This window comes from Amblyraja radiata, chromosome 3 (genome assembly GCF_010909765.2).
Source record: "Amblyraja radiata isolate CabotCenter1 chromosome 3, sAmbRad1.1.pri, whole genome shotgun sequence".
NCBI lineage: Eukaryota > Metazoa > Chordata > Chondrichthyes > Rajiformes > Rajidae > Amblyraja > Amblyraja radiata.
This window is the reverse complement of record NC_045958.1, coordinates 108,401,124-108,416,646: the sequence shown is the minus strand read 5'-3', so window position 1 is coordinate 108,416,646 and position 15,523 is coordinate 108,401,124. Positions and strand designations below refer to the sequence as shown.

Sequence of the window (15,523 nt, the reverse complement as noted above, 5' to 3'; positions counted from 1 at the left end):
GTAACTCAACGGGACAGGCAGCATCTCTGGAGAGAAGGAATGGGTGACGTTTCGGGTCGAGACCTTTTTCAGACTGTATCCTCTTTCACTGTATTTGGGTTAAGATGATAGCACCTCATATTTCGCTTGGGTAGTTTACACCCCCAGCGGTATGAACTTCTCCAATTTCAGGTAGTTTTTGCTTTCTCCCTCTTTCCCCTCCCCTTCCCAGCACTCCCTCAGCCCTCTGGCTCCTCCTCTTCCTTTCTTCTTCCCCTCCCACCCCAACATCAGTCTGAAGAAGGGTCTTGACACGAAACGTCACCTATTCCTTCGCTCCATAGATGCTGCCTCACCCGCAGAGTTTCTCCAGCATTTTTGTCTACCTACACTGTTTTTGGGTATCATTTGCAAAGCCTGCTCCTAGTTACCTTTGGAATGCGATGACTGGCAGCCTTAAGCCTACAGGTAGCAGTTTTGGTGCAGTGGGTCAGTAACACAGTGGGCCAGGCAGCATCTGTGGAGGGACGCACGACCCAAAACATTCATGTCAACCCCCTCCCACCGCCTCCATCACAGATGTTACCAGACCCCGCTCAGTTCCTCCAGCACTTTGTGTTTTGCTCAAGATTCCTGCGTCTGCATTTTCTTGCAACCACATGGACAAGAACTACATGGCTGTGGAACTGGTGCCACATAAACACTGAGCAAAGCTTCGAGCTTCTTCCCCATAGTAAACAATTTCTTCTTGTATAATTATCAACGAACTCCCTGAGTTCTGACTGAGGGATGATCTAAATTACTGGGCACCATGTTATAGGATTGTGGTGAGAAGGACAAGATTTAATATGAACCCGAGGGGCAACTTATTTTACTCAAAAGGTGGTGGGTACATGGAGAGAGATGCTGTCACAGTGGCGCAGCGGTAGGGTTGCTGCCTTACAGCGAATGCAGCGCCGGAGACCCGGGTTCGATCCCGACCACAGGTGCTGCCTGTACAGAGTTTGTACGTTCTCCCCGTGACCTGCGTGGGTTTTCTCCGAGATCTTCGGTTTCCTCCCACACTCCAAAAATGTACAGGTTGTAGGTTAATTAGCTTGGTAAATGTAAAAATTGTCCCTAGTGGGTATAAGATAGTGTTAATGTGCGGGGATCGCTGGTCGGCGCAGACCCGGTGGGCCGAAGGGCCTGTTTCTCCGCAGTATCTCTAAACTAAACAAAACAAAAAAATATATATCGTTGAGGTACTGTAGATGCTATTAGCATTTACAGATACATGGATTGGAAAGGATTAGATGGACATGGAACTAATCCGGGCACATGGAACTATTTTAGGAAAGGCATCTTGGTCAGTATGGACAAGTTGGGCCGAAGGGCCTGTATGACTATCACTGTTACCACAAACAGCTTTTTATTTTGTTATTGACAGTGATTTATGATATTTGCATTGTTACCAAGAGCTTTCATTGGTGAAGGCCTTGGACAAGTAAGCACATAGATGTTAATTAGTGAGTATGAATCAGATGTACACAGGCCCATGTTCCTGTCGCTGCCTTGTCCTCGATTCCCATTTATCACTTTTCACATTCAAAAATCCTGGAATATTAATGGATGAAAATAGGTTCAAATTCTCCTGGACTTAAATAGTTCACAGCTTAATTAAGACTTAATTGACCAAGTTTCAGGCAGAAACAAGGAACTGCAGATGCAGGTTTACACAAAGGGACGTAAAGTGAGTTTGAGTTTAGTTTATTGTCACGCGTACCGAGGTACAATGAAAAGCTTTTGCTGCGTGCTAACCAGTCAGCGGAAAGACAATACATGACTGCCGGAGTAACTCCAGTATTCCATTTCAACTCAACGGGTCAGGACTCTTCTTCAAGATTTGCGGTACGAGGAAGGGTCCCGACCCAAAACACCACCTATCCATGTTCTTCATAGATGCTGCCTGACCTGCTGAGTTACTCCTTCACTGGAGAACTGGATTTCAGGCATTGGTTGAGGTTACTGTTTCAAAACACCCTTTAAATTGGATTTGTAGTGGATTTGGAGCGCCGCGGAGCCTGGGATCAAGTTCGCCGGGGTCGGAGCTCCAACCGGCGCGGCCTGAGGACTACGAGTGCCCCGGCCTCCGGGGAGGAGGCAGCCGCTCCAGACTTTCCAAGCCGCTGAGGAATGTTTTCACCCGACGCCGGAGTTCCATCTTCACGGCAAGAGGGCCCTGAAAATTATCGGACTGGCTGCAAGGCCACAAATGGCCCCCGACCTCGGGTGTTTCACAGAGGAAGAGGACTTAACTTTCTGGTGCCTTTCCCCACAGTGGAAATTTTTGATTCTGCTGTGGGGGGACGTTTGTGTTGAAACCTATAATGTGTTGTGTCCATTTTCTTTATTTTTTTAACCTTTTTCTATGGTTTGTATGGAAACTTATTATCTATTTTATGTAAAGCACTTTGGTGTCAATGTGAGTTGGCTTAATACGTGCTATATAAATAAAATGTACTTACTTACTTACTAAAAACTGGGTGGATAGCAAAGTTATAAAGACAAAATCCAATTGCAGGCTTAGTTATAATTGGATATAATGGCTCTGAAGGTTATAGAAGGAGATCAGACATTGGTTTTCACAGAATATAAACCAGCAATATAAACCAGCAATCTACGCACGGGTTTCACTTTCAAAAGAAATGCAAAATAATTGAAAAACAAAGCATGGACATGGTCATGCAGAGCAAATGTTTTTTTGTTTTCAGTTAACGTTGGCATGAAATTAAAACTTCCAGCAGAAAGACAGCACTCGAGAGTGAGATTGCCTCAGTAGAGCTGGAAGGTAGCATTAATAGTCACATCACATGGTGCGTCATCATTAGTTGAGTGAACCTGGGATATTCCTTGACAGAAAGACCTGCAACCAGATCAGTAAACACTTATACACTCGACAGTTTATCCTTTTAATTAGTGTAAAAGAAACAATGTCAAATTGTCTCTGAATTGTTTGTTTGGATTTTACATGTGCATATGTGTGCACATTATCATAAGATCATAAATGATAGGCGCAGAATTAGGCCATTCGGCCCACCAAGTTTACTCCGCCATTCAATCATGGCTGATCTATCTCCCCCTCCTAACCCCATTCTCCTGCCTGCTCCCCATAACCTCTGACACCAGGACTAATCAAGAATCTATCTATCTCTGCCTTAAATATATCCACCGACTTGGCCTCCACAGCCTTCTATGGCAAAGAATTCACCACCCTCTGACGAAAGAAATTCCTCTTCATCTCCTTCCTAAAAGAACATCCTTTAATTCTGAGGCTATGACCTCTAGTCCTAGACTCTCCCACTAGTGGGGACATCCTCTCCATATCCACTCTATCCTAGCCTTTCAATATTCTGTATGTTTCAATGAGGTCCCCTCTCATTCTTCTAAACTCCAGTGAGTACAGGCCCAGTGCTGTCAATTACTCATCATAGGTTAACCTACTAATTCCTGGGATCATTCTTGTAAACCTCCTCTGGACCCTCTCCAGAGCCAGCACATCCTTCCTCAGATATGCTGCCCTAAATGTCTCAAAATATTCCAAATGCGGCCTGACCAGCGCCTTATAGAGTCTTAGCATTACATCCCTGTTTTTGTATACAAGCCCTCTTGAAATAAATGTGAGCATTGAGTTTGCTTTCTTTACTACCGATTCGACTTGCAGATGAATAAGAATCCAGCACCAGCACTCCCAAGTCCCTTTGCACCTACGATTTCTGGATTCTCTCCCCATTTAGAAAATATTCTCTGCCTTTATTCCTGCTGCCAAAATGCATGACTTCACACTTTGCTGCACTATATTCCATCTGCCACTTCTCTTCCCACTCTCCCAACCTGTCCAAGTGTTTCTGCAGAGTTCCAGCTTTCTCTACACTACCTGCCCCTCCACCTATTTGCGTATCATCTTTCATACTGTATACACGTGTGTGTATGTGTGAATATATAATATATATATGATAAAAAATAGGTATTATATATATGTATGTGTATGTATATGAAGGTATGTGTATATCTATGTACACTCTGAACTTTTTTCTCATTTATTATATTGTTTACAGAGTACTATGTTTACATATGGGAATAACATTTACATATGTTTACATATTCTGTTGTGCTGATTACATTGTTCTACCTGGGACACATGACAATAAAACACTCCTGAATAGACAATAGACAACAAATGCAGGAGTAGGCCATTCGGCCCTTCAAGCCAGCACCGCCATTCAATGTGATCATGGCTGATCATCCCCAATCGGTACCCCGTTCCTGCCTTCTCCCCATATCCCCTGACTCCACTATTTTTAAGAGCCCTATCTTAAAATAAATTTAAGTTTAAGTTCTCTGGATGCCCTATAGCATCCAGAGAACCCACCTCCACCGCCCTCTGAGGCAGAGAATTCCACAGAAAAGTAAGCTCTACTCATATTAAACCAAGTGGAAGGTTAGTAGGCATGCATGGAATGGATTGCTTCTAAATCAAAGTACCATTACTTTAAAAACAGACATAAAAAAAATGCTGGAGTAACTCTGTGGGTCAGGCAGTAACGCTGGAGAAAAGGAATAGATGTCGTTTTAGGTCGTGACTCTTCTTCACGACCCAAAGTGTCACCTATTCCTTTTCTCCAGAGATTCTGCCTGACCTGCTGAGTTGCTCCATCGTTTTGTGTCTGTCTTTGGTTTAAGCTAGCATCTGCAGTTCCTCCCTATTATTGAGTCAATTCTTTATTATCTTCATTTATTTAAATAAACAAAAAGAACTTCCTCAAAAATGTTCATGTTTGTTAAACAAGCATGAGGAGATTTTTTTTAGTTTAGTTTCGAGAAGCAGCGCGGAAACAGGGGCCCTTCGGTCCACCGAGTCGGCACCGACCAGCGATTCCCGCACATTAACACTATTCTACACACCAGGGACAATTTTTACATTTACACCAAGCCAATTAACCGACAAACCTGTACGTCTTTGAAGTGTGGGAGGAAACTAAAGTTCTCGGAGAAAACCCACGCAGGTCATGGGGAGAACGTACGTACAAACTCCGTAGAGAAAAGCACCCGTAGCCAGGATTGAACCCGGGTCTCTGGTGCTGTAAGGTAGCAACTTTATCGCTGCGCTACCATGCACTGAAAATTGGCTGAGAACGTAAATGCCTTAACATTCCGATTACAAAATAATCCATTGGGTATGGCATGTGAATAACATCTTAAAAGCATCTATGCAACACAGAATTTATTTTCATTAATTAACTTCATAAGCAGCTTGTGTAGGAAAGAACTGCAGATGCGGGTTCAAATCAAAGATAGACACAAAATGCTGGAGTAACTCAGCGGGATAGACATCATCTCTGAAGGTCGAGATCCTCCTCAGTCTCGACCCGAAACGTCACCCATTCCCTCTCTCCAGAGATGCTGCCTGTCCCACTGAGTTACTCCAGAATTTTGGAGCTGTCTTCATTATCAGCATGCTCATTTCTGTACCAGTAATATGTGTTGTTGTACATTTGACACACAGTCCACAGCCTCAAGTTATATAAATTGCTTCTTCAACTCGTTCTCCTATTCATTTTTTCGTTTCACCGTCTCAGAATTGTTAAAGGCAAACTTACCTTCTTTCAATGCTTTATCCATATTGTGTGAAAGAACTACTCTTCGTGTAGGCACAGGTTCAGATGAAATGCCTGACAGGCGGCCCTGGAATTGAATATTAAAACATCATTAGACAATAGGTACAAGAGTAGGCCATTTGGCCCTTCGAGACAGCACCACCATTCGATGTGATCATGGCTGATCATCCCCAATCAGTACCTTGTCCCTGCCTTCTCCCCATATCCCCTGACTCCACTATCTCTGAGAGCCCTATCTAGCTCTCTCTTGAAAGCATCCAGAGAACCGGCCTTCACCGCCCTCTGAGGCAGAGAATTCCACAGACTCACAACTCTCTGTGAGAAAAAGTGTTTCCTCATCGCCGTTCTAAATGGCTTACTCCTTATTCTTAAACTGTGGCCCCTGGTTCTGGACTCCCCCCAACATCGGGAACATGTTTCCTGCCTCTCGTGTATCCAAACCCTTAATAATCTTATATGTTTCCATTCTGGTATCTGTCTCCACCGCCACCCCTGGCAGCGCACACTGGCACCACCACGCTTGGTGTAAAAACAAATTGTTCCCACACATCTCATTTAAAAACTTCGCCCATCTCAATGTAAAGCCCTGGCCTCTAGTCTTTGACATTTCCATCTTGGGGGGAAAATGATGACTTTCTACCTCATGCCTCATAAATTTATACACTTCTATCAGCTCTCCCCTCAGCCTCCGGCGCTGAGGAGAAAATAATCCAAGTTTGTCCAGCCTCTCCTTTTAACAAATACTCTCTAATCCAGCAAACATTCTGGTACACCTCTTCTGCGCCCCATCCAAAGCTTTTATGTCCTTCCCATATGAGGAGATCATAATACTCCAAATGTGGCCTGGTCTAGGAAGCCGCACCATGACTTCCTGACGTTTATACTCAATGCCCCGACCATTGAAGGCAAGCATACCATGTGCCTTCTTGACCACTCTATCTACTTGTGTTGCCACTTTCAGGGTATAACGGCAGTCTTTAAGACGTTCTCACAGAGCAACTTCGATAGCCATTACTCGTTGGGGATGGTCAGGAGGTATATTTACGCACTCACGGCACACTTAAGATATTAAAAACTAATCTTCCAAACGTTGTTTCTTAACGTTGTTAAGACGCTTGCATTTGTATACTTGCAGTAGCACTCCTCCCCTTTACACTCAACCTCCCAAAGTGTAACACCTCACACTTGCTCAGATTAAACTCCATTTATCGTTTCTCCGCCCATTTTTGTGGCTGATCTATATCCCACTGTGGACTTTGGCAGCCTTTCTCGCGGTCCGCAACTCCAGAAATCTTGATATGCTCTGTAAACTTATTAACCAATGCATCTACATCAACGTCCGAGTTGTAGAGTCATACAGTGTGGAAACAGGCCCTTTCGGCCCAACTTGCCCACACCGGCCAACATGTCCCTGCTACACTAGTCCCACCTGCCTGCGTTTGGCCCTTGTCCCTCGAAAACCCATCCCATCCAAGTACCTTTCTTAAACGTTGCAATAGCATCTGCCTCAACTACCTCCTCTGGCAGCTCATAGTCATTTATATACATCACAGACGAGAGGTCCCAGCACAGATCCTTGTGGGACTCACCGACTTCCAGCCTGAATAAAGATTTTCCAGTTGTGAATCCATACGACCAAGTCACAGTGAATCCCTTAGAAACATAGAAACATCGAAAATAGGTGCAGGAGTAGGCCATTCGGCCCTTTGAGCCAGCACCGCCATTCAATATGATCATGGCTGATCATCCAAAATCAGTACCCCGTTCCTTCTTTTTTCCCCCATATCCCTTGATTCCGTTAGCCCCAAGAGCTATATCAAACTCTCTCTTGAAAACATTCAGTGACTTGGCCTCCACTGCCTTCTGTGGCAAAGAATTCCACAGATTCACAACTTTCTGGGTGAAGAAAGTTTTTCCTCATCTCAGTACTAATTGGCCTACCTCTTATTCTTAAACTGTGACCCCTGGTTCTGGACTCCCCCAACATGGGGAACATTTTTCCTGCATCCAGCTTGTCCAATCACTCAAGAATTGTATATGTTCCTGTAAGATCCACTCTCATCCTTCTAAACTCCAGTGAATACAAGCCCAGTCGACCCATTCTTACATTATATATCACCTTGCACCTTAATCTTTTGGATTCGCCTGCCATGGGGGAACTTTATCAAATGCTCTACTCCTGAAGTTTAAGGTGAGAGGGAAAAAAATTAATAGGAACCCGACGGATCTTTCTACACAAAGGGTGGTGGTGGGTGTATGGAACGAGCTGCCGGAGGAGGTATTTGGGGCAGGTACTATCGCAGCGTTTAAGAAATATTTAGACTGGTACATGGATAGGGCAGGTTTAGAGGGATATGGGCCAAACATAGGTAGGTGGGCCTAGTAGAGACTGGGCATCCTGGGCGTCTACTAGTTCCACCTACCTGGGTTATCATGGCCCGCTTGGGCAAGCTGGGTCGAAGGGCCTATTTCTGTGCTAAGACAACACATACAAATCAAAATCCATTCTGCGGATAGCTCTTTACAGTCACATGACTACAATGGGCAGCACGGTGGCGCAGCGGTAGAGTTCCCGCCTTACAGCGAAAGCAGCGTTGGAGACCCGGGTTCGATCCCGACCACGGGGGCAGTCTGTACGGAGTTTGTACTTTCTCCCCGTGACCTGCGCGGGTTTTCTCCGAGACCTTCGGTTTCCTCCCACATTCCAAAGACGTACAGGTTTGTGGGTTAATTGGCTTTGGTAAATGTAAAAATTGTCTCCAGTGGGGGTGGGTGTAGGATAGTGTTTGTGTGCGGGGATCGCTAGTCGGCGCGGACCCAGTGGGCCGAAGGGCCTGTTTCCGCGCTGCATCTCTAAACTAAACTAAAGCATGGAACCAGACGACACTCATGTGGGAATATAAAAGCTTTCATCTTCTGAGGTGCTGAAACAATAGATAGAATTTTCAAGAATGTTGAAGTATATGGAAAGCTAATATTTCTCCTTGATCATCTGTAGCTGATAATAAAAACTGCAGAGCCTTGCCCTTGCACTACAACACACAGGTATAGTGCAGAAAGCATTAACATGTAATATAATGTTCTTTAAATAACTCCGATATACATAATTGATGCTTCTCTGCAATTTAGAACTGCATCAGGCCACTCAGAAATTGAAAAAAAATAAAAGAGCATTAATACATAATCAAATTCAAGCATACCAGTACAACCCTGAGAAACACTCTGTTTAATATTTGACAAATACTCTAAAGAGCGACTAGAAAAAGATATGACTCTTCGAGTGACTGACAACTCACGACCATGCAGACGTCAAGGAGTCGTACCTTTTTCTGGTTTCTTACTGGATTTTCAACATTTTGAAATTTTTCGGCCACCTGCTGCGACTAATGACGGGTGCCGGCAAGTCGGCGAAAAAAAATCCCGTGAGTGGGACAGGCCCTTAAGTCAGAAGTTTGAAAGGATTCGCAACACTCATCTCTGCCATCCGACCAGATTGATGTGGTTCCAGAATCGACTTCTTCACTGGCAACTTGATCATCAGCACTCACCTGCAGCAATTATTATGACTAATCATCCCCAATCAGTACCCCGTTCCTGCCTTCTCCCCATATCCCCTGACTCCGATATCTTTAAGAGCCCTAACTAGCTCTCTCTTGAAAGTATCCAGAGAACCGGCCTCCACTGCCCTCTGAGGCAGAGAATTCCACAGACTCACAACTCTCTGTGAGAAAAAGTGTTTCCTCATCTCCGTTCTAAATGGCTTTCCCCTTATTCCTAAACTGTGGCCCCTGGTTCTGGACTCCCCCAACATCTGGAACATGTTTCCTGCCTCTAGCATGTCCAAACCCTTAATAATCTTATATGTTTCAATAAGATATCCTCTCATCCTTCTAAACTCCAGAGTATACAAGCCCAGCCGCTCCATTCTCTCAGCATATGACAGTCCCGCCATTCCGGGAATTAACCTTGTAAACCTACGCTGCACTCCCTCAATAGCAAGAATGTCCTTCCTCAAATTAGGGGACCAAAACTGCACACAATACTCCAGGTATGGTCTCACTAGGGCCCTATACAACTGCAGAAGGACCTCTTTGCTCCTATACTCAACTCCTCTTGTTATAAAGGCCAACATGCCATTCGCTTTCTTCACTGACTGCTGTGCTGGGTGACTTTTGGGTAATGACTCAGTGTGGTCCACTATCTGACACCAAGTATGATTGTGACTAATGTATAGCAGGATTATCAATGAACTGTATGCACAAAAATACTTTCACTGTACATAGGTACGTCACAATAAAGTGCCACATAAAAGGGAAAACATGTTTGACTAAACTGCAATCATTCCTTAAGTGTAGGAAGGAACTGCAGATGCTGGTTAAACTGAAGATAGAAGCAAAATGCAGGAGTCATAGAGTCATAGAGTGATACTGTGTGGAAACAGGCCCAACTTGCCCACACCGACCAACAATGTCCCAGCTTCTCTAGTCCCACTTGCATGCGCTTTGTCCATATCCCTCCAAACCTGTCCTGTCCAAGTACCTGTCTAACTGTTTCTTAAACGATGGGATCGTCCCAGCCTCAACTACCTCCTCTGGCAGCGCGTTCCATACACCCACCACCCTTCGTGTGAAAAAGTTACCCCTCGGTTTCCTATTAAATCTTTTCCCCTTCACCTTGAACCTATGTCCTCTGGTCCTCGATTCCCCTACTCTGGGCAAAAAGACTCTGTGCATCTACCCGATCTATTCCTCTCATGATTTTGCACACCTCTATAAGATCTCCCCTCATCCTCCTGCGTAACTCAGCGGGAGTCCCCTGACTCTGTCTGAAGAAAGGTCTCGACCCGAAACGTCGCCTATTCCTTTTCTCTGTCTGACCAGCTGAGTTACTCCAACTTTTTGTGTCTATCTTTTGTAATAATTTCTTGGTTCATGAATGTTTAATATATGTTTTAAACAGTGTGTCATTCTTTAAGCAGAGCAACAAAATTGATCAAAATACCATAATGCATGTCTGATAAGAAAATTTGTTCAACAAAACGTGTTCGAGTGACATATCTCTTTCTCAAATTGAGGAATGATTACATGAATGTTTTGAAGGCTTTGCATAAAGTGCTGCAGGAGAAATAAGTTTGGTTTATTGTCACATGCACCAAGGTACAGTGAAAAACTTTTTGTCGCGGTCTGTCCAGTCAGCGATAAGACTATACATGATTACAAGGAGAACACAAAATGCTGGAGTAACTCAGCGGGTGAGGCAGCATCTATGGAGAGAAGGAATGGGTGACGTTTTGGGTCGAGACCCTTCTTCAGACTCATAGAAACATAGAAACTCTAGGTCTCTGGTGCTGTAAGGCAGCAACTCTACCAGTGTGCTGCCCTACTGATGATTACATAAATATATTTTGCATACTAAATTTCTGTCATTCCCATTCAGTTCACAATGATGAAGCTCTTTAGTTTAGAGATACAGCACGGAAACAGGCCCTTCAGCCCACCGAGTCCACGCTGACCGGCGAGCAGCCATTCACACTCGTTCTATGCTATCCCAATTTCGCATCCACTTCCTACACATTCAGGCAATTTTTACAGAAGCCAATAGACAATAGGTGCAGGAGGAGGCCATTCGGCCCTTCGAGCCAGCACCGCCATTCATTGTGATCATGGTTGATCGTCCCCTATCAATAACCCGTGCCTGCCTTCTCCCCATATCGTCTTGATTCCACCAGCCCCTAGAGCTCTATCAAACTCTCTCTTAAATCCATCCAGTGATTTGGCCTCCACTGCCCTCTGTGGCAGGGAATTCCATAAATTCACAACTCTCTGGGTGAAAAAGTTTTTTCTCACCTCAGTCTTAAATGACCTCCCCTTTATTCTAAGACTGTGGCCCCTGGTTCTGGACTCGCCCAACATTGGGAATTTTTTTCCTGCATCTAGCTTGTCCAGTCCTTTTATAATTTTATATGTTTCTATAAGATCCCCCTCATCCGTCTAAATTCCAGTGAATACAAGCCTAGTCTTTTTAATCTTTCCTCATATGGCAGTCTTGCCATCCCAAGAATCAATCTCGTGAACCTACGTTGCACTGCCTCAATCACAAGGATGTCCTTCCTCAAATTAGGAGACCAAAGCTGTACACAATACTCCAGTTGTGGTCTCACCAGAGCCCTATACAACTGCAGAAGAACCTCTTTACCCCTATACTGAAATCCTCTTGTTATGAAGGCCAACATACCATTCGCTTTCTTCACTGTCTGCTGTACCTGCACGCCAGCTTTCAGTGACTGGTGTACAAGGACGCCCATGTCTCGCTGCACCTCCCCCTTACCTAACCTAACCCCATTGAGATAATAATCTGCCCCCTTGTTTTTGCCGCCAAAGTGGATAACCTCACATTTATCTATATTATACTGCATCTGCCATGCATCTGCCCACTCACTCAACCTGTCCAGGTCACCCTGCAACCTCCTAACATCCTCTTCACAGTTCACACTGCCACCCAGCTTTGTGTCATCCGCAAACTTGCTGGTGTTGCTCCTAATTCCCTCTTCCAAATCATTAATATATATATATGGTAAACAATTGCAGCCCTAACACCGAGCCTTGCGGCACTCCACTCGCCACTGCCTGCCATTCTGAAAAGGACCCGGTCACCTACTCTTTGCTTCCTGTCTGCCAACCAATTTTCTACCCATGTCAACACCCTACCCCCAATACCATGTGCTCTAATTTTAGTCACCAGTCTCCTGAAGGCTTTCTGAAAGTCTAGATACACTACATCCACTGGCACCCCTTCATCCATTTTACTTGTCACATCCTCAAAAAATTCCAGAAGATTAGTCAAGCATGATTTCCCTTTCATAAATCCATGTTGACTTGGACTAATCCTTTTACTGCTATCCAAATGCCCCATTATTACCTCTTTAATAATTGACTCTAGCATCTTTCCCACCACCGATCAGGCTAACTGGTCTGTAATTCCCCGTTTTCTCGCTCGCTCCTTTCTTGAAAAGTGGGATAACATTAGCTATCCTCCAATCCACAGGAACTGATCCTGAATCTATTGAACATTGGAAAATGATCACCAATGTGTCCACTATTTCTAGAGCCACCTCCCTGAGGACCCTGGGATGCAGACCATCAGGCCCAGGGGATTTATCATCCTTCAGTTCCATTAACCTACCCAATACTATTTCTCGCCTAATGAAAATTTCTTTCAGTTCCTCTACCCCCTTAGATCCTCTGTCCTCCAGTACATCTGGGAGATTGTTTGTGTCTACCTTAGTGAAGACAGATCCGAAGTACCTATTCAATTCTTCTGCCATTTCCTTGTTGCCCATAATAATTTCCCCCGTGTCTGCCTTCAAGAGACCCACATTTGACTTTGCTACTCTTTTTCTCTTAACATATCTAAAGAAGCTTTTACTGTCCTTCATTATATTCCTGGCCTTTATACTCGGGGATTCACATCCCTCAGGCAGCACAGCGTCTGAAGAAGGGTCTCGACCCAAAACGTTGCCTATTCCTTCTCTCCATAGATGCTGCCTCACTCGCTGAGTTACAGATTTTACCAGCATCTGCAGTTCTTTCTTACACATACATGATTACAATCAAGCCGTAAACAGTGTACAGAAGTAGGATAAAGGGAATAAAATTTAGTGCAAGATAAAGTCCAGTAAAATCTGATTAAAGATAGTCCAAGAATCTCCAATGAGGTAGATGGGAGTTCAGAAGCGCTCTCTAGTTGGTGATGGGATGGTTCGGTTGCCTGATATCAGCCGGGAAGAATATTGTTAAATGAAAGATGAGTGCATGTGATTGGGGCGCAAAATGCTGGCATGAAGGGTTGGATAAAAGTCAGAAAGCAGAGACCGAAACGAGTCATTTCCTGGTTCTAACAGCTGGCAGCTGACAGCTGTTATCCTGCAGGAATAGGTGTTCATTATCCAGATCATTGATTTTACAACAGGTAATATATCCTATCTGGGTTCTAAAGAGGATGTAAGGAGATTTCAGGAGCATATAGATAGGGCAGCACAGTGGCGCAGCTGGTAGAGCCGCTGCCTTACAGTGCCAGAGACCAGGGTTCGATCCTGACCTCTGGTGCTGTCTGTGTGGAGTACGCACGCTCTCCCTGTGACCACGTTTGCTCCCACATCCCAAAGACATGTGGGTTTTGTAGGTTAACTGGCCTTCTGCAAATAGCCCCCAGTGTGGGATCAGAAAGTAGGATAACATAGAACTAGTTTGAACGGGTGATCGATGGTCGGCATGGACAATGGCAAATGCAGCGTAACGTCAAAAAATGCGAGGCCATCCACTTTGTTTGAAAAATTAGAAAAGCAAAATAAAAAGTTGAAAAGTGTTGTTTAGAAGAATCCAAGTAGTGAAAGTTAACGTGTGCGTACTGTAGGCAATCAATTAGGAAGGCGAGCAATATATTGACTTTTATTGAGCGCAAGTTAGATTCTGGAAGCAAAGGCATCTTACTACAATCACAAGACACTGGCAAGATCATACCTAAAACACTGCAGAGAGATGTGACCTCCCTACCCAAGGAAGTATGTATATACTGGTAATTGTGAGTGTGTAGCATAGGATTCTGCGATCGTTTTTGGAGGACAGATTAAAGAAGACCTTAAAATAAAAAGGACTTAAAATGGAAGATGTTCAATAAATGTATTTTGTCATATGCCACGGTTTATACTACTGTACACTGCTTCTAATAAAAATGTAATTGAAAAAGAAAAGCCAAAAGGCCTGGATAGAGTGGATATAAAGATGATGTTTCCACTAGTGGGAGCGTCTAGGACCAGAGGCCATGACCTCAGAATAAAAGGACGTTACCTGAGATGAGAAGGAGTTTCTTTACTCAGAGGGTGGTGAATCTGTGGAGTTCATTGCAACAGACGCCTGCGGAGGCCAAGTCAATGGATATTTTTAAGGCGGAGATGGACAGATCCCTGATTAGTACGGGTGTCAGAGGTTACGGGAAGAAGGCAGGAGAATGGAGTTGAGAGGGAAAGGTAGTTGATTGAATGGCGGAGTAGACTTGATGGGCTGAATGGCCTCATTCTGCTCCTGGAACTTATTTCGGCCCTTCGAGTCTACTCCGCCATTCAATCATGGCTGATCTATTTGTCCCTCTCAATCCCATTCTCCTGCCTTCTCCTTGCTAATCAAGAACCTATCAATCTCCATGTTAATAACACCCAATGTCTTGGCCTCCACAGCCGTCTGTAGCAATGATTGCCACAGATTCACCACCCTCTGGATAAAGAAATCCCTCCTCCGGAGATACAAAACATAGCCATACAGATCAGAGGTATAAACATTCCTACAAGATAATAGACCTATGGAATTATCAAACAAAACAGCCTCTTCTGTAGGTACACACAATTGCTGGGGAAACTCAGCGGGTGCAGCAGCATCTATGGAGCGAAGGAAATAGGCGATGTTTCGGGCCGAAACCCTTCTTCAGACTGATGGGGGGTGGGGAAAGAAAGAAGGAAAAGGGGAGGAGGAGGAGGAGCCCGAGGGCGGGCGGATGGGAGGGTGGGAGGAGACAGCTAGAGGGTTAAGGAAGGGGAGGAGACAGCACGGGCTAGCCAAATTGGGAGAATTCAATGTTGATGCCGTAAGGACGCAAGGACCCCAGACGGAATATGAGGTGCTGTTCCTCCAATTTCCGCTGTTGCTCACTCTGGCAATGGAGGAGACCCAGGACAGAGAGGTCGGATTGGGAATGGGAGGGGGAGTTGAAGTGCTGAGCCACCGGGCGGTCAGGTAGGTTATTGCGGACTGAGCGGAGGTGTTCGGCGAAACGATCGCCCAACCTACGCTTGGTCTCACAGCCTCTTCTGTAGATTCATGACAGATTTTTAAATG

At 44.7% G+C, this 15,523-nt stretch overlaps 1 protein-coding gene across 1 annotated transcript in view; it reads right to left on the bottom strand.

Annotated features, from left to right (window-relative positions):
• The window catches only part of snx25 (sorting nexin 25), a 211,699-nt gene that overhangs the window by 166,769 nt on the left and 29,407 nt on the right, over positions 1–15,523 (bottom strand). Inside the window, exon 3 of the mRNA XM_033018822.1 lies at positions 5,619–5,703. Within this exon, the coding sequence (XP_032874713.1) occupies positions 5,619–5,703 (85 nt within the window). The remainder of the gene's footprint in view (positions 1–5,618; positions 5,704–15,523) is intronic.